Source organism: Anomaloglossus baeobatrachus, chromosome 2 (genome assembly GCF_048569485.1).
Source record: "Anomaloglossus baeobatrachus isolate aAnoBae1 chromosome 2, aAnoBae1.hap1, whole genome shotgun sequence".
Classification (NCBI taxonomy): Eukaryota; Metazoa; Chordata; class Amphibia; order Anura; family Aromobatidae; genus Anomaloglossus; species Anomaloglossus baeobatrachus.
The window spans coordinates 565,479,847-565,500,063 of record NC_134354.1 but is presented as its reverse complement, the minus strand read 5'-3'; the positions used below and the strand labels follow the sequence as shown (position 1 = coordinate 565,500,063).

Here is a 20,217-nt window from a genome sequence, read left to right as displayed (position 1 = left end):
TTCCTGGGTTGCTGGAGCCGGTTCCTGAGGGGATAAGGTTCTAAAAAAGGGCTCAATGGTGAATTACCTCCCCTTTCACCAGATCTAGAGCCTCCTCTTCCTCTCCCTCTCCCCCTTCCTCTATTCCTGTTATTTCTCTGTCTCCTATAGTTGTCACTGTCCGAGAAGTCAGTATCCGTAGAGGATGGTTCACACTCAGTCAATTGACCAGGCAACTGGTTACTGACTACCTGGTATGCCCGATTATCTTTGAAGTCAGAGTAATCCCTCATATATTGTTTGTGTTTCCTCTCCTTAAGTCTATATTGGAAACGTTCCAATTCGTCCTTCAGTTTGTTCTCTTTGGTTATAAAGTCAGATTCGCCTGAAAACTTTTTTGTGATGTCGATACTTTCCTTTAGTCTGTCATCCAGCTGAGAGAGGTTAGCTCTTTCCTCCTCCAACATCAACTGCATCAATCGTATTGAGCTATTAGTTGCTTCTCTCTCCTAGTTGGTGACAAAATCTGGATTCCTGTATCTAGAGCCCGCCGTGAGATGAATACGGAGGCCACGTGGGACTATGCCCGCCTTAATGTAGCTCTCCAAACTCTTGACCTCCCACCAGGATACCACTTGATCTTTATACACCTGTGTCAGTTCCTTAAATGCCACTCCATAAGAGGGGGTATATCTCTTTTGTACAAAACCTTGATCAGAAAATATTTGTTGTGCTTCAGCCAACCAATCATCTGTGTTTAATCCAGTAGTCAAAAAACCGGCCATACCTTGTTATTTTATATAGTACTGTCAGCACACCTCGTACAGAGGGAGGCCACTTATAAATAATAATGAATGTAGCAATAAGAGGCTAAAATTTAACTTTTAATTCTAAGTATTAAAAGCCCAAGAGGGGTACATGTAACCATAAAACTCTCTAGTGCTCTAAGATCTCAATTAGTACCTTATCATAGCACAGGGAGTCAATAATGTATAACAAACACAACAAAAAAACACAAAATACATAAATCATAGATTGAGTAGATTATATCCACCCATAGGACAGTGGTCCACTTGCTAGGGAGGAAAAAAATAATCAAAAAACTCAATAAACCTAAATCAAGAGCTAGATACTGGTCCTCAGTGGAAAGACCGGTATTAGATACTGGTCCTCAGTAGACAGACCAATGTAAATACGACTGCTCAATATAACATTAAATGGGAACAATCTCACCCATGTTCAGTGGTCTAGGGCAGCTCAGGATCTCCTCCGTGTAGGTCCTCTTTATGTCGTCAGGTTGTCACTGACCCTACATGAACCTAGGAGATTAGTTAAACCTGTTGCCCAAACTTCTGTCCTGACAAGGACAGACCACAGCTGGCCCTCTCTATATACCCCTACACCGATCCTATCCACGTCCCGACGCGTTTCGTCATACACGACTCATCAGGGGACTCCGGTGTTCAGATAGTGGCCAGAGGTCCTAAGCCCTCGCTCCCAAAATAACATAGGGGAACCAGAGCCATAGTGATGAAGGGTATATAAATGGTAGCGATCCAATAGGCATTCAAAGTCAATTAGGAGACTCACCATTGGTGATTCAGTTACACAGGTGGATCCATAATTAGTATAATACATCTTAATGCATCCTGGTGGCGCCGCCTCCTGCATCATCCTCCTGTGCACGTGGAACGCAAACAGCGTCCATGCTACGTTCCCAGCACACTTCCGGTTTCGCGGCGATAAACCGGAAGTGCGTCATTTCGAAGGCGGGACCATCAGCACAGGCTATTGCGCATGTACCACAACACAGGCAGGGGCGGTGTTCGATCCACCTATCCGGAAACGTTGTGCTGCGATCGCAAGGCGGTGGGAGTGGCAGATGCGTCATGCAGGCATCAAGCCACCCACCGCCAATACAATGAGATCACAGATCATGACGACACGCCCTATACTCCCGGCGCCCGGAGTGCACACAGGGAGACAGACCTCGGTCCATTACACATCACGTGCACCGGATCGAATCCTCATCCCATGTTCCACACAGCAAGGGGCACAGGCAGCAACGTCGTCAAAATGGGGGCGCCATGTAACTCACAGTGCTCATGCCCTAATACCAGAAACAGAACCCAACAAATGGGGAATGCCTCATTAACATATAGAAGATGAAATCATAGGGCAGAATCACATTACTGGATGCACTTATCTAAAGATCAACACCACTCTTAGTATGAGTCATCCTAATGATGTTATATAATGTATTCAGCTTTCATCACACATGAGAGGGAGAGGAAGAGGAGGCTCTAGATCTGGTGAAAGGGGAGGTAATTCACCATTGAGCCCTTTTTTAGAACCTTATCCCCTCAGGAACCGGCTCCAGCAACCCAGGAAGTAACCTCCAGTGTGCAGGTCATTAACCTGTCTAAAAAACCTCTGGGTAGCATGGAGGTCGAACTCCTTAAGAGGGGGCTATCTTTTGTCCCCACCTCTAATTTCGACACCTTTGAAGCCATTAAAGATCTGAATTTATTCCTGCGGAAGGTCAGGTGGAGGAAACATTTTTTACGTCAGGACTCCAGACTTTGTCAGGATCTTGACATTCCACCTGACCTTTTACCAGATATACGCTTACTGGAAAGTATTGGTACTGTTGACCCCAGCCTACAAGGTAGGGGACCTTTTACTGATCTAAAAAATAAGAGCACGAAATTTCCTCCCCCCTCTGGGGATCAATCAGCAATTGATGTGTTTGAGGAACTTGTTACTCGTGAGTTTAGGTCTATCTCTCAATCCTCTCGTTTTACACCGTACAATCTTACGAAGGAAGAGATGGGGATTTTGAGAGAGTTAGAACATGACAACCACATTGTTATCAAACCCTCGGACAAAGGGGGCAATGTGGTTGTCATGGATACTGACCAGTATGCGGAAATGTGTATTAAGATCTTGAATGACAGGACTGGATATGAGAGACTTCTCACAAACCCGACAAAACAATATTTGAGTGAACTCAAAGGTATTTTGGATGAGGGCCTTCTATCTGAAGTAATTAGTAAAACTGAATATGAGTTTCTTCTCCCGAAAGAACCAACAATGGCTACCTTCTATTGCCTACCAAAGGTTCATAAGGGCCTTTGCCCCTTGAAGGGTAGGCCAATAGTTTCTGGAATTAACAACCTGACCCAAAACTGTGGAACATACTTAGATAGAATTCTTAAGCCATTTGTTGCAGCCCTACCGTCATTTGTGAAAGATACACCGGATCTTTTGAGGAAGTTAGATGGGATATCAGTTAGCGAGGGCACTCTTCTTGGGAGTGTGGACGTTGAGGCCCTCTATTCCTCTATTCCCCATACGAAGGGACTTGAAGCGGTGGAGTACTTTCTGAATACGCGGGGCTGTCAGTTTGGGGAACATAACAGATTCGTTTTGAAGCTCTTGGAATTTTGTTTGACGAGAAATATCTTCACCTTCGATGGGCGGATCTACCACCAACTCAGGGGCACGGCTATGGGGAGCCCATGTGCTCCCTCCTATGCCAATTTGCTCCTGGGTTGGTGGGAGGAGACGCGGATCTTTGTGGAAGGGATGGAAGAATATACAGCTAAATTGGAGATATGGGCCCGCTACATAGATGACATACTGATTGTATGGACAGGTTCGAGGACAGAACTGTCTAACTATGTAGCGGGCCTTAATCAGAATGATATTGGGCTCACCTTTACACATATTATTGGGGAAGACAATCTCCCCTTCCTGGATATTCTCATCCAGAAAAGTGGGAATGGAGAGATCTCCACCTCCACCTATCGGAAACCCACTGCCACCAATTCTCTCCTCATGTGGGAGAGTTGTCATCCCTTCCACATGAGGAAGGGGATCCCTAAAGGACAATTCCTCCGTTTACGGAGGAATTGTTCCGATAAAAGGGTTTTTGAAAGTCAGTCAAGGGAGCTCCGTGATCGATTTAAGGAGAGGGGCTACCCTGGGGAGATTCTCAAGAGAGCCTATAATGAAGCGAAAAGTACCCCCAGAATTGAATTGCTGAGGGATCGGGAGAGGCCATTGGAGCAAAATGGTTTCTCTCGTTTCATCACTACCTTTAACAACGGAGCCACTGAAATCCGCAAAATACTGGAGAATCATTGGCCTATTCTCTTAATGGATAGAGATGTGGGCCCCTCCTTGCCTGAACGACCACTGATCACCTACAAAAAGGGGAGATCCCTTGGTGATAGGTTGGTGCACAGCCACTTTGAACGACATCAGGAGACTAGCTGGCTGTCCAGGGAGGTGAAAGGCTGCTTTAGATGCTCTAAATGCATAGCATGCCCCTACCTGGAGGTTGGGAAAATGTTCAGAAGTATGGTATTGGACAGGAGTTTTGAAATACGTCACTTTATAAATTGTCGGACTCAAGGAGTGATTTACAAAGCTACCTGTACCTGCGGCTTAGAGTATGTGGGGAAAACGATCCGCGAGTTTAGGCGAAGAATTGGAGACCACCTCGGCGACATCGAACACAAAAGGGACAAACCACTAGCTAGACACATCTGGGCCAAACATGGTGGTAATCCTTCTGCTATCCGTTTCATGGGTATCGATGTCGTCCCCAGACCGAAGCGGGGTGGCGACTGGGATAGGCGGGTTCTTCAACAGGAGACAAAATGGATATTCAGATTGGGTACCTCGTCCCCGGGGGGCCTAAATGAACAGCTTCAATTTGCCAGCTTTATCTAGACAGTAGGAGAATCACTAGCCAATGGTAACCTTGATTAATTTCTGAAACTAATGTAACCGATATAGTCCTGGAGGGACAGTGAACATAGTGATTGTTCCCTCCATATATGTTGAACCCTGGGTTTGTGCACACTTGTAATATCTGGGGGACATGACTATAATTGCATGTGTGATGAAAGCTGAATACATTATATAACATCATTAGGATGACTCATACTAAGAGTGGTGTTGATCTTTAGATAAGTGCATCCAGTAATGTGATTCTGCCCTATGATTTCATCTTCTATATGTTAATGAGGCATTCCCCATTTGTTGGGTTCTGTTTCTGGTATTAGGGCATGAGCACTGTGAGTTACATGGCGCCCCCATTTTGACGATGTTGCTGCCTGTGCCCCTTGCTGTGTGGAACATGGGATGAGGATTCGATCCGGTGCACGTGATGTGTAATGGACCGAGGTCTGTCTCCCTGTGTGCACTCCGGGCGCCGGGAGTATAGGGCGTGTCGTCATGATCTGTGATCTCATTGTATTGGCGGTGGGTGGCTTGATGCCTGCATGACGCATCTGCCACTCCCACCGCCTTGCGATCGCAGCACAACGTTTCCGGATAGGTGGATCGAACACCGCCCCTGCCTGTGTTGTGGTACATGCGCAATAGCCTGTGCTGATGGTCCCGCCTTCGAAATGACGCACTTCCGGTTTATCGCCGCGAAACCGGAAGTGTGCTGGGAACGTAGCATGGACGCTGTTTGCGTTCCACGTGCACAGGAGGATGATGCAGGAGGCGGCGCCACCAGGATGCATTAAGATGTATTATACTAATTATGGATCCACCTGTGTAACTGAATCACCAATGGTGAGTCTCCTAATTGACTTTGAATGCCTATTGGATCGCTACCATTTATATACCCTTCATCACTATGGCTCTGGTTCCCCTATGTTATTTTGGGAGCGAGGGCTTAGGACCTCTGGCCACTATCTGAACACCGGAGTCCCCTGATGAGTCGTGTATGACGAAACGCGTCGGGACGTGGATAGGATCGGTGTAGGGGTATATAGAGAGGGCCAGCTGTGGTCTGTCCTTGTCAGGACAGAAGTTTGGGCAACAGGTTTAACTAATCTCCTAGGTTCATGTAGGGTCAGTGACAACCTGACGACATAAAGAGGACCTACACGGAGGAGATCCTGAGCTGCCCTAGACCACTGAACATGGGTGAGATTGTTCCCATTTAATGTTATATTGAGCAGTCGTATTTACATTGGTCTGTCTACTGAGGACCAGTATCTAATACCGGTCTTTCCACTGAGGACCAGTATCTAGCTCTTGATTTAGGTTTATTGAGTTTTTTGATTATTTTTTTCTTCCCTAGCAAGTGGACCACTGTCCTATGGGTGGATATAATCTACTCAATCTATGATTTATGTATTTTGTGTTTTTTTGTTGTGTTTGTTATACATTATTGACTCCCTGTGCTATGATAAGGTACTAATTGAGATCTTAGAGCACTAGAGAGTTTTATGGTTACATGTACCCCTCTTGGGCTTTTAATACTTAGAATTAAAAGTTAAATTTTAGCCTCTTATTGCTACATTCACTATACTGTGCAGTAAAATAAATAAATAAATAATTAAAAAATCCGGCGTGAGGTCCCCCCAATTTTAATACCAGCCAGATAAAGCCATACGGCTAAAGGCTGGTATTCTCAGGATGGGGAGCTCCACGTTATGGGGAGCCCCCCAGCCTAACAATATCAGCCAGCAGCCGCCCAGAATTGCTGTATACATTAGATGCGACAGTTCTGGGACTGTACCCGGCTCTTCCCGATTTGCCCTGGTGCGTTGGCAAATTGGGGTAATAAGGAGTTATTGGCAGCCCATAGCTGCCAATAGGTCCTAGATTAATCATGTCAGGCGTCTCCCCGAGATACCTTCCATGATTAATCTGTAAATTACAGTTAAAAAACACACACCCGAAAAATCCTTTATTAGAAATAAAAAACACTAACAAATTCCCTCATTACCAATTTATTACCCACAACAAAGCCCTCCTTGTCCGGCGTATTCCACGGTCCTCCAGCGTCGCATCCAGCTCTGCTGCATGCAGGTGACAGGAGCAGCAGAAGACACAGCCGCTCCTGTCACCTCCACGCAGCTAATGAAGAGAGCCGTGTGATCGGCTGAGCTGTCACTGAGGTTACCTGGATCCAGCGGTGGATGCAGCGGTGGCCGCGGGTAACCTCAGTGACAGCTCAGCTGATCGCGCTACTCACCGCCGCTCCGGTCAGCTCCACGCAGCAAATGAGGTGAGTAGCGCGATCAGCTGAGCTGTCACTGAGGTTACCCGCGGCCACCGCTGGATCCACCGCTGGATCCAGGTAACCTCAGTGACAGCTCATCCGATCACACGGCTCTCTTCATTAGCTGCGTGCAGGTGACAGGAGCGGCTGTGTCTTCTGCTGCTCCTGTCACCTGCATGCAGCAGAGCTGGATGCGACGCTGGAGGACCGTGGATTATGCCGGACAAGGAGGGCTTTGTTGTGGGTAATAAATTGGTAATGAGGGAATGTGTTTGTGTTTTTAATTTCTAATAAAGGATTTTTTCGGGTGTGTGTGTGTTTATTTACTGTCACTTACAGATTAATCATGGAAGGTATCTCGGGGAGACGCCTGACATGATTAATCTAGGACTTATTGGCAGCTGTTGGCTGCCAATAACTCCTTATTACCCCGATTTGCCAACGCACCAGGGCAAATCGGGAAGAGCCGGGTACAGTCCCAGAACTGTCGCATCTAATGTATGCGGCAATTCTGGTAGGCTGCTGACTGATATTGTTAGGCTGGGGGGCTCCCCATAACGTGGGGCTCCCCATCCTGAGAATACCAGCCTGCAGCCGTATGGCTTTATCTGGCTGGTATTAAAATAGGGGGAGCCGCACGCCGGATTTTTTAATTATTTATTTATTTATTTATTTATTTTACTGCACAGTATAGACACGCCCACCGGCTGCTGTGATTGGGTGCAGTGACACAGCTGTCACTCAGCGTGTGGGCGTGTCTCACTGCAACCAATCACATTTGCCGGTGGGCGGGGAAAGCAGGGAATACGAGATTGTTTAATGAGCGGCCGGCTTTTTCAAAAAAGGAAAAGCCGCCGGAGCAGTGTGAACGCCGTGCAGCGCCGGTGATCGGGGATCGGTGAGTATGAGAGAGGGGGGGAAATCACCAGCAAATGAGGTGAGTAGCACGATCAGCTGAACTGTCACTGAGGTTACCCGTGGCCACCGCTGCATCCACCGCTGGATCCAGGTAACCTCAGTGACAGCTCAGCCGATCACACGGCTCTCTTCATTAGCTGCGTGCAGGTGACAGGAGCGGCTGTGTCTTCTGCTGCTCCTGTCACCTGCATGCAGCAGAGCTGGATGCGACGCTGGAGGACCGTGGATTACGCCGGACAAGGAGGGCTTTGTTGTGGGTAATAAATTGGTAATGAGGGAATTTGTTAGTGTTTTTTATTTCTAATAAAGGATTTTTCGGGTGTGTGTTTTTTAACTGTAATTTACAGATTAATCATGGAAGGTATCTCGGGGTGACGCCTTACATGATTAATCTTGGACTTATTGGCAGCTATGGGCTGCCAATAACTCCTTATTACCCCGATTTGCCAACGCACCAGGGCAAATCGGGAAGAGCCGGGTACAGTCCCAGATCTGTCGCATCTAATGTATGCGGCAATTCTGGGCGTCTGCTGGCTGATATTGTTAGGCTGGGGGGCTCCCCATAACGTGGGGCTCCCCATCCTGAGAATACCAGCCTGCAGCCGTATGGCTTTATCTGGCTGGTATTAAAATAGGGGGGGGACCGCACGCTGGATTTTTTAATTATTTATTTATTTACACGGCACACAGAGCCGCGCGGCATTAAATGAAGTCGGGTGAAGTTCACCTGCTTTTTTGACACGTCCCCAACGACCAGCTAGTCGCTCTGCAGGTCCGGATCGCTGTTGGGTCGTTGGCCAGGTCTGCCTGTTTGACAGCTCACCAGAGACTTTGTAGCGATCCCGGCTAGGTTGAGATCGCAGGTTGGATCGCTAGAAAGTCTCAGTGTGTAAACCCAGCTTATCACACGATAGGATTAGATACACAGCCGTGCAGACAGTATCACACGATAGGATTAGATACACAGCCATGCAGACAGTATCACACAGGATAGGATTAGCTACACAGCTCAGCAGACAGTATCACACAGGATAGGATTAGCTACACAGCTCAGCAGACAGTATCACACAGGATAGGATTAGATACACAACTCAGCAGACAGTATCACACAGGATAGGATTATATACACAGCTCTGCAGACATCACACAGGATAGGATTAGATACACAGCTCAGCAGACAGTATCACACATTATAGGATTAGATACACAGCCGTGCAGACAGTATCACACAGGAGAGGATTAGATACACAGCCGTGGAGACAGTATCACACGATAGGATTAGATACACAGCCATGCAGACAGTATCACACAGGATAGGATTAGATACACGGCTCAGCAGACAGTATCACACAGGAGATTAGATACACAGCTATGCAGACAGTATCACACAGGATAGGATTAGATACACAACCCTGCAGACAGTATCACCGGTACACACACAGGTACACACACACACAGCAGCGGCGGCGGCGGGCAGAGCGGGGGGAGCTGCTGCGGGCAGAGAACGGAGGGAGGAGGGTGTCATTGGAGATGGTAACGGCGGGGGGGGTGCGGCGGCGGCAGTAGCGGGGGCAGAGCAGGGGCTGGTGAGAACTGAGGGATGGGATGTCACCGGAGACGGTAACGGGGGGAGGGGAGGGGAGGCGGCCCGTACTCACACATACCGGCGGTTGACAGAGGTATAGTGGAGCAAACAGCATACGCTGTGAGCTCCACAATAATGGCGCTGATCTCCTCTCTCTGCTGTGATCTGGACAGCCCAGGGGGCGCATCCAGTTCACAGCAGACACCCACTGTAACGTTAGTGAATGGGGTCGGATCCCGACTATCAGAGTCTATACACAGGGGCTGCCATAAAGGAATGAGTTACTGTCATTACACACACGGCAAATCCAGCATGGCAGCCCCCAGTGCCTCCAGTAAAATAAGAATTAAATAAAAGCTAAATAAGCTGCGATTTTCATTTTGTATTAGAAAAACTTGATTTCATAATCACTATTTTTAATACAAAAATAAAAAAACGCGATACCTTCCCTTTAATATTTGTTGTAAAATGCCATTAAGGCTATATCAGTAACACCCTGCTATAACAGCTAAAGTTCATATGAGGTTAATCAGAATCCCTGTAAATGATGGCAGCTGTCCACTAACTACTATTTATGAGTTTAATGTGATTGGATAAGTTTCTTATTCCCTTTATTTTTAACTAAAGAATACTTTACCATGTAATAAGAATTTCAAAGAAAACATTCTGCCCAGGTAACAGGAAGGGCTCTGCTCTGTGGTTTGCAGATTAGCTAATCTCGCAGTGCTGCTTTACTGGAAGATTGTGAAACAGTGTCTTTGTAGTAATGATTTTATGGTAGATAAATTGTGTTATTGTGTAAATTTAAAAGCTAAAAGAAATTTAAGACTTCACTTAACTTGCAATAAACACCCTTTTACAGCTTAAAAAATGGTTAATTTTGTTTTATTCTTTTTTGTCCTAATTAGATACTGTATATTTTATGTCTGATCTCTAAGGTTTCACAATGCAAACAGCATACTTTAAAACACCATTCTAGTTGTTGTTTTTTTTTCTTGCACCACTGTAGTGGAGCTTTAATGCTGGGGCCACACAGGGATTGCTGCGATCCCCATGCATGACACTCGGCTCACGCTGGCAGTACAGCAGAGCCGAGTGTCATGCGAGTGTCCCTGCGACTGAGTGTCCCTGCGACTGAGGTCCAATCGTGCGAGCGAACCTCAGCTGCAGGGGGCAGGCTGACACTGAGGAGGGGAGGGAGGGATTTATCTCTCTCATTCTTCCGTAGCCGGCTATTGCCATTCTCGCCCTGCACTCGCGGTACACCGGTGTACTGCGAGTGCAGTGCAATTTTTCTGTCGCCCCATTGACTTGAATGGGTGCGAGAGAAACAATGATCGCATTACAGTTGCAGCATGCTGTGATTGTTTTCTTGCTATTACGGCTCAGAAAATCTCTCATGTGCGCTGACACAAGGCGAATATTGGTCCGAGTGGAATGCGATTATTTTTTATCGCACTCCACTCGCACCATTTTTTCCTTCCCATGTGTCTTAGGCCTAGGTTATGTGCCCTAGGTCTTATACTCACCTTCCGGCGGATTCTTCTTTTCCCAGTGTCGCTTCGGCCAGTCCCCTGTGATTTGTGGTACAACATATTTTTATTAGATTTTTTTCCAACACAGGCACTACAGATAAATACTTCCAATTTATTGGGGGGGGGGGGGAGAATAAGGGTAAATGAGGTAACATCTTATTAGAAGAATATTAATGGAGAAAATGGGAAGGGATCGGGAGAGGGGGAAGTATTCCGAACAATGAAAAATAAGAGAACTCTTTATGATTTATAAAAAGAGTACTAAATAACACACCGTAAATCACTGATGTACATCTTGCTAAATGAGATCAATACGTATCATCTGTGGTCGCATTTCATAACCAAAAGATACGGAGTTTAATACTTAATGCAAAATCCCTGCAGGGATCTCCTGTGATTTGTGACCTGCTGGCAGCTCCAGTGTTTGCTGGAGCACGTCGAAGATCACAACTGAATAAAGTCTATGAGAGCCTTGTTCTGGTTCTCATAGAGATTTATTGATAGCTTGCTATGTAGCTTCTGACCAGTCAGAGGTTAGTCACAAAATGGAGTTCGCATTGTGTGTGTGGGGTTTTTATTTTTTTTTGTGTGTTTCTGGTTATCTAATGTTGTGAGACTTTGATTTCAGAGATGATATTTATAAGTAGCTACATTTCACATACTTCCACTCTCAATACCCACCCACTCAATCTACAAAGCACCGTCTTGAGATTCCTATACTGTCTCAGGATGGTTAAAGAAGTTGACCACTACTCAGACAACCCCATTTCAATCTGTATGTTTCCCCCTTTTAAAAAAACAAACAAAAACCCAACACTTTGTTCTGGTAGAGCTCCAGCAGTGTCTCGGCACTTGTTTTCCCTGCAATCGTGAAAGCATCTTACATCACTTGAGTCCTGTGGCCAGTTAGCATCCACTTTCCTCTTCTCACCTTCAGACGTATCACATACATCCTCCGGATGTAGGTGATTTGTCCAAAAGCGGGGAAAGTAGAGTGGCCGCTGGATTCAGGTGACATTAGACGATTTTGTTATCTCCAGGACTCCAGGAGCGTGAGAGCTGATGGCATTGGCACTGGAGGTGAGTAAAAATGTTATTTTAAAAGGGGAAAAAATATACAGATTGAGAAGGGGTTGGGGATTGAAAACAGTCACTACACCCACTTCACATAGCTGTTTTCCAGGGGTTGACACTATACTCATAGGCTCCGTGTGCTGCAGGAGAGCAATGAGTCATAATGTATTCATTTATTATAATGTAATCTAGAACTCTGGAAAGCCTATCACCATTCCCTGTGGCCAAAGTCACAGGTTGATAAAATTGTTCTGTGTGGTTTATGGAATGTCTTTGGGGATGTGTACAGCGAGGGAGAGAACAGGGAAAGCAGTCACTGTTAACTTGCTCAGAATCACAGGCCGCACCCCATGACATCACCGTTCAGAATGGCTGACCCGTTCAAAGCACAGAGCAAAAATCTCTATACTTTGTGCTTGCTATGAACAGACTGCAGCAGGAAGTAAGGAGCTGGAGGTCCCATGACTACATGAAACAGCTTAGAAACAGAGCAGAATTTTAACAGCAAATACAAAATGGAGTTTCTTCATTTCTGGAAAATCTTAATTGAAACCCAGTGTCTAGTGAAAGTTTGTTGTTTCTCAGCAGACTACAAAGTTGAAGTTGTTGTAATATAATAAAATACCTTATAGTTCAATATGACAAGCCCAGCATGGTATAAAACAAAGGCGGGGAACCAACGGCCCTGTGGTCGTTTTTTATTTTGTTTTCTCCAGCCCCTGGGCAGACTCCCGGGCTCTGCAGTCAGGACTTACTTTGTGAGCAAAGTTAGCACACTCTGAGCTCCTCTCCCACTGATGAAAACATCAGTCCCACCGTCACCAATGTGATATACACTGACGAGCAAAAGGGTAACAATGTTTTGAAATTTTAACTTTCAGGCTCCATATCTCACTATCTACTATGGCTTCAAACTTGAAAGTACCATCATTTTATAATCAATCATCATACGAAGATTTGACTTGCAACTATTTAGCATATGATGCAGATTCTTTCCATGTTACTGCATTGTTACTGTTTTGCTCCTGGTGGTGGAAAATCTTTTTCTTCCTGTCTACTAAAAATTACAACTTGTTCTCTGATTCCCTAAAACCTCAGTGTGTTAGTAGGTTGAATCTCAAGTGAAAGCCATGAAGAAGATTTCCCAAGAAAAGAGAAATTGCATCATCCAGCTCATCGATAGAGGTCTCTCTGCCAAGAAGATTGCCACACTGCATCATGTGAGCGCCCTACCAGTTGGCAGAATATGAAATGAAGTCCATCCATCCACTCAGAAACCCAGAGGTGACTGTCCAGCCAAAATATTAAAGTCAACACGTCGGCTCAGTTCTAGTGCGAAAAACACTGCAGTGGAGGTGGCTCATATGCTTCACAATAGTTAGATCACAGATGACCATGCAAGCCCTGTGCAATGCATGTTACACAAGTTTGGAATGGTGACACGAAAAAAAGTGAAGAAGCCTCAACTTCATTATCATCATAAAAAGAGTCAGCTTGAGTTTGCAAAAAGGTAAGAAAAGTGGACAGTAAAAGATTGGAAATGTGTGATTTGGGGCGATAAGACAAAAGTAAATAGACTAGGCTCTGATGGATGCAAACCAATCTGGAACAAACATGTGAAAAGGGGCTAATGGATCAAGAAATTGAAGGAGCTGTCAAGTTCGGTGGAGGAAGCCTGATGATATGGGGATGTTTTACAGCCAAATGCATTTGATACTTAACCAGGATCGATGATGGTCTCAATGCTGAACTATATCGGAGTATCCTGCATGACGAGTTACTTCCTACAATCGAGTACTATGGGTATGAAAAGGAAGACATAGTGTTCCAGCAGTACAACAACACAAAGCATACATGAAGATTGGCGGATAAATGGTTCAATGTCAATGAAGTAGAGGTGCTGGATCGGTCCCCACAGTCTCCAATACCTCAACCCAAATAAACACTTGCCGGTCGAATTTTTGGAAAAAGCTGTATATGTACCCAAGTGAGTTGACCAGTATGCACCAACCTGGGATCAGAGTTCGGTCGAGACGTGCTTGAAACTGATTTCTAGTATGCCCAGAAGTATTGAGGTAGTGCTGAAAGCCAAAGGTGGATTTACAAAATAATAAAAATGTAAATCTAGATTTCAGGAGCAACAATGCAGTGACATGACAAGGAGCTGCATAATTAATCATATGCTAAATAGTTGCAAGTCAAATGTATGTATGAGATAGCCAAGATGATTGTCTATAAAATGATGGTAGTCTCAAATTTGAAGCTGTGTAGTGCATGATGAGATATGGAACCTGAACGTCAAAAGTTCAAAACATTGTTACCTTTTGCACGTCAGTGTAAATGCTGTACCTCAGCTTCTCCTATGCGCAATGTATATGCCCCAGTGACTCCTATGGGATATACATACATACATACATACATACATACATACATACATACATACATACATACATACATACACACACACACACACACACACACACACACACACACACCAATGTATACTTTGTGATGTATATACAGCAGTGTTTTTGTCTCTTATGTGGTGTATATGCTCTAGCGTCTCCTATATGATGTATACAACAGTGTAAGTGTCTCCAATATGATGAGTATTGCACGCTTGGTGTCTCCTATATGGTGTAAATAAAGCAGTCCCAGTGTATTCTTTGTAATGCATATACACCAGTCTCTGTGTATCTCATGTGATGTATATACGGCAGTCTCAATGTCTCCTATATCATATATATACACACCAGTCCCTATATCTCTTCTGTGATGTATACTTTAGACCTTCCACTTCTTAAGTCCTACAAATTTTACATGAGCAGTGTGAGAACACATGCAGTATAATATAGATCTGTATCTATAACAACTTAAAGCTGGTGTCACACTAAGCGACAGCGACAATGACGTCGCTGTTACGTCACCATTTTCGGTGACGTAACAGCGACCTTGTAAGTCGCTGTTATGATCGCTGCTTAGCTGTCAAACACAGCAGAAGCAGCGATCATAACGTCGCTGTGCTACATGTGCAGAGAGCAGGGAGCCCCGCTTAGCGCTGGCTCCTTGCTCTCCTAGGTACAGTACACATTGGGTTAATTAACCCGATGTGTGCTGCAGCTACATGTCACAGTGCAGAGAGCAAGGAGCCGCGCGCACTGCTTAGCGCTGGCTCCTTGCTCTCCTTGCTACAGTATACATCGGGTTAATTACCCGATGCATACTGCAGCCACATGTCACAGTGCAGGAGCCGGCACTGGCAGCAAGAGCGGCGGAGGCTGGTAACCAGCGTAAACATCGGGTAACCAGGGAAAGGTCTTCCCTTGGTTACCCGATGTTTACGCTGGTTACAGCTTACCGCAGCTGCCAGTGCCGGCTCCTGATCGCTTCATTTCGTCGCTCTCTCGCTGTCACACACAGCGATGTGTGTGTCACAGCGGGAGAGTGACGACCAAAAAATGAAGCTGGACATTCAGCAACGACCGGCGACCTCACAGCAGGGGCCAGGTCGTTGCTGGATGTCACACACAGCGACAGCGACGGGACGTCGCTGCAACGTCACCGAAAATGGTGACGTAGCAGCGACGTCGTTGTCGTCGTCGTTATGTGTGACACCAGCTTAATGCTGCTAGTTGTTTACAAAACTTATCACAAAGTGTCATCTGCATTCCATACTGATGCAAATCTGCTTTTGTAGGTAGCAACATTATCACTACCACCTAATATCACATTGGGACCAAAGAGAGGCAGGTTCAACCCATCACATTAGGGGTAAGTTAATTGTTTGGCCAAATATCACAGGATAATTTTCAAGTTGATAATTTAATATGACCTGTGAATGAGGTTATAAATATCCAAATGCCCCTTGGCAGATAAAAAGTTTCCCACCTCTGGTTTAAAATATGCCACAGCAACCAATCAATGGCTGCAACACTTACATATTTGTATTGCCAAAATTGGATTGTACTGGTATGTACTGACACGTGACTGCTGGTGCCGCGTGTGGCCTAAGGTGACATGGAGACTTGTGGGGTACCAAGAGGAACGAGGAAAGGAACGTCAGGAATCAGGAGATGACTATATATTTTCTTTTCATCTTAAAGCCTTTGTTTTTATTATTAGGGGCAGATAAGCCCTTAAAATGCAAATAACTTCATTATCCCATACAAAATGTATGCTATATATGTACAATTCCAAGAATCCGATGGGCTACAAAAAAAGTTTAGATTTTTGAGAGACCAGACCAGAATTTTTTTTTTTCGTGGGGTTTGTCCATGCTTGGCCACAGCATTCTGTTCCATGGAATAAAAAAAACATGATCGGTCACCAGTTTTACTCTTCCATATGTCCCAGGTCAGAAGTATTCTGGTCTATAATTTCTTGGATCAGGCAATGCAGTTTATATTTATGGTTGTAAGCTGGCCCAGATTCACCACAGATGATGTCCTTTTAATTGTATGGTTAGATTTACCGGTGTGTTTGATATAGTACTGTATGTATGCCTGCTGCAGTATTGGACTGCTTCCCCTGTATTATCAAACAGCTTCACTAATCAGTAGCGCAAATGCTTAACAATGCTAAATTTCCTGTAGTCTCATATACCTTCAGTAATCGGTTGCACTCACACTGGTGTATAGCCAGCAGATAACTTAGACGAGAGCTATCTGATGTTTTAGTTCTCAACTCAACTGTTATACTGTGGAGCAGTGCTGATCAGCGACTTTTTTTCTCATGCCTATTCGGCATGAAAAAGAATCACTATATGCTACAATTGGCAGCATATCTCGAACGACGCGCATCCACGCATCAGCGTGCATCAACATGTGATCCAATTCTCGCATGCACCGTAAATGACACTCCTCTCATGCGCACAGCAAACTGTGAGCTGAGTGTCATTAGCGTATTGCATCCGAGTCTGCATACTACTGTGATCACACCCTTATAAACATTTTATCATGAGAGAAATCTTAGAATGTCTGTTTGTTTCCTCTGAAACTTGACATTGCACTGGTTTATATTCTATGTACTTATTTTTACATTATAAGCACAATACGCATTATCTATACTCCGGACTTGATGAATCACTGAGATCAGTAATGCTGCTAGATTGATGCTTATGCCTCTTTTTCCATTGATATCCTGGACAGTTTTTATCTCTGACCCGTGAAGTGATAAAACTAGCTATTGCGTTGTACATTGACGTGCCGCTTGGGGTAAACCGGCACACATTATTCTGCTGGTTATGCATGTATACAATCCAGTTATATTTTTGATGGATAGCACCCTATACAATGAAGAAACAACCATGTCAAGTTTCAGTGGTAAATTCAAGCTTTCTTCAAATGGTCCAATGTCCTACATTTTTCTTGGTCAGGGTAAAAGAAAATCGAAAAAACGACATCTCCTTCCATTGACCTGACATACGTTTTTTTGTCCCAATGTTAATTTTTATGTACAGAGTGATTTACTTTATGGTTTAATGGTATACTTTGCACTGTTTGGCTTTCTGTGAGTTCACGTGAGCTTTCCTCAGCTGCCGGCCGTGTTGCACTGGAAGAGGTGATGCTAGCTTGTCGTCTTAATATTTTCAGAATTTGATTCTTGTAGCCTTTGCATGCACAGAAGTATATGAGGGGATCAAGGCAACAGTTTAAGTTCATTAGGCTAACTGTGACATGAAGGACAATTTGAAATAGTTTTTGCTCATCGCAATCTGGTTCATAAATCAGTTTTTTGATCATATGCTGGGTAATAGCCACATGGTAGGGTGTAAAACAAATTAGGAACACCACAATCACTAAAATGATTGTGTTGGTAGCTTTTTTGTTGGTGCCAGTTTTTTCTGATAATGGGTTTTTCTTTGTAGTCTGGCAGAGTTTAATACTTATCTTAGAATAGCAATACATCATTATTACCAGAGGAATATAGTATCCAATAAAGCATGCTCCAAGAAGCATGTATGGCAAATGTTCGATCTGGTCAACGTTTGGGTATTCCATACATGTTGTTTTCCCAGTGGGCTCCAAGCGAGTCATTGTCTGTAGAAGAAGCGGGAATGTCTGGAAGAAGACAACCAACCAAACGACAATGCAGATGATTTTGGCAAACTTTACTCTCCTTATCTTATTGTAACGGTGCGGATGCACCACTGCAAAGAAACGGTCGATGCTCAAACAAGTCATGAAGTTTACTCCGGCATAGGTATTAATGTACAGAAAAAGTGCAGTTATTCGACAAAGCGCTTCCCCTAAGGTCCAGTTAAAACCCTTCGCGTAGTACACGATCCTGGAAGGGGAGACAATGGCGAAGCAGATGTCTGAAATGACCAGGTTTCTCGAGTAGAGTGTAGTAGAGTTAAGCTTCCGCCTGTTTTTGTGGATGACAAACATAGCCAGGATATTGCCAAGCAATCCAAATAGAAAAATCATGCTGTAAAGAATCGGCAGCCAAATTCTTGCCGTATCTTGGTGGTAATAGAGGTCACATGTGTCATTGGTTATGTTCATTTTGATGGTCGACAAGTCTGGGAAAAAAAGTAGTTTTTATTTAATATTGAAGATTCAAAGTTTCTATAGATTGCAATTTATAATGATTAGAAAATAGTATGTTTGAATAGTCTCTAATCAGAAATCTGAATATTTATGGTAAATCTGCAACTATTGACTGTGCAGTCATAAGCTTAACTTCTTCACGACACATGACCTACAGGGTACGTCATGGATCATGTGAGGTTAATCCCCACCGCCTGCCGTGGGCAGTCCACAGCGATCTGCGCACATGTCAGCTGATTTTAACAGCTGACGTGTTCCTGCTGTTCGCGAGTGGAATAGCGCTCTACCCCGTGCCTATTAACCTCTTACATCTCTCTGTCAAATTCTGACAGCGAGATGTAACAGCACGCCGCGGTAAGCATTAACTTACCCAGCGCCATCGGAAGTAACGTGACGTGATTACATGACTTCCTATGATAGCACAGGGTCATGTGATGACTCCTGTAGCTATCATGAATCACTTTCTCTCACTGCCGGCAGACTGCCGTGTGCGAGAGTAAGGCTGGAATCACACTTGCGAGTGTAAAATCGGTCCGATTCTCATGCCAGAAAGTCGGACGATTTTAGTTCACTTTTCATCAGTGTGCTGTCAGTATGCTGTGAGTGTGCAATCAGTTTTTACCCTCAGCAGCTGGTACTCATGTACTGTTATGTACAGGAGCATTTACATTATTCTCTGCTACTTGCTAGACATCTATTGAGAAAAACGGATGTCACTAGGATGGTGTATGTGCCGTCCGTGTGACATCCGTTTTTTTTCACGCACCCATAGACTTGCATTGAAGAGACTCGTGCGAGAAACTCACCAAAATGCAGCATGCTGCGATTTTTTTTCTCCGTCCGATTTGGAGTGAATAAAAAATAGCAGATGGGAGCTGCCTCATTGATTAACATGGGTCCGAGTGCAATGCGAGAATTTCTCGCATTGCACTTGTGCGAGTTAATCGCAAGTGTGAAGCCGGCCTAAAACAGCTTTTTCCAGATCTCAGCTGTGTAGCTGTGATCTGGAGAAATGGAAGAGCGATCAGACAGCTGATCCTTATAGACCCCTAGGGGTACTAGTAAAATAAATAAAAAAAAAATAAAAAAAAGGTTTAAAAAATTAACAAAATAAAAAAAACCTAAAAGTTCAAATCGCCCCCCATTCGGCTCATTGAAAATTAAAGGGTTAAAAAATAAAAAATATACACACATTTAATATCGCTGCGTTCAGAAATGTCCAATCTATCAAAATATAAAATCAATTAATCTGATTGGTAACTGGCGTAACGGCAAAAAAATTCCAAACGGCAAAATTACCTTTTTTGATTGCCACAAATTTTGCGCAAATTGGAATAGTAGGCGATCAAAATGTAGCATCTGCGCAGAAATGGTACCATTAAAAACGTCAGCCTGAGACGAAAAACATAAGCTGTCACTGAGCCATAGATCCTGAAAAATGAGAATGCTATGGGTTTCGGAAAATGGCGCAAAAAGTGCACCACTCTTTTTTTGTCAAACTTGTGACTTTTTTTAACCTCTTAGATAAAAGTAAACCTG

General features: G+C 44.4%; 2 protein-coding genes across 4 annotated transcripts in view; one reads left to right on the top strand and one right to left on the bottom strand.

Annotated features, from left to right (window-relative positions):
- Positions 1–20,217, top strand: part of UBAC2 (UBA domain containing 2) — a 298,565-nt gene that overhangs the window by 117,457 nt on the left and 160,891 nt on the right. The gene's annotated exons all lie outside the window — the stretch shown is intronic.
- The window catches only part of LOC142291855 (G-protein coupled receptor 183-like), a 31,330-nt gene continuing 27,349 nt past the window's right edge, over positions 16,237–20,217 (bottom strand). For both annotated transcript variants that reach the window (XM_075336714.1, XM_075336713.1), the window contains one exon: positions 16,237–18,650. In XM_075336714.1, the coding sequence (XP_075192829.1) occupies positions 17,569–18,633 (1,065 nt within the window). In that variant the 5' untranslated portion in view covers positions 18,634–18,650 and the 3' untranslated portion in view covers positions 16,237–17,568. The remainder of the gene's footprint in view (positions 18,651–20,217) is intronic.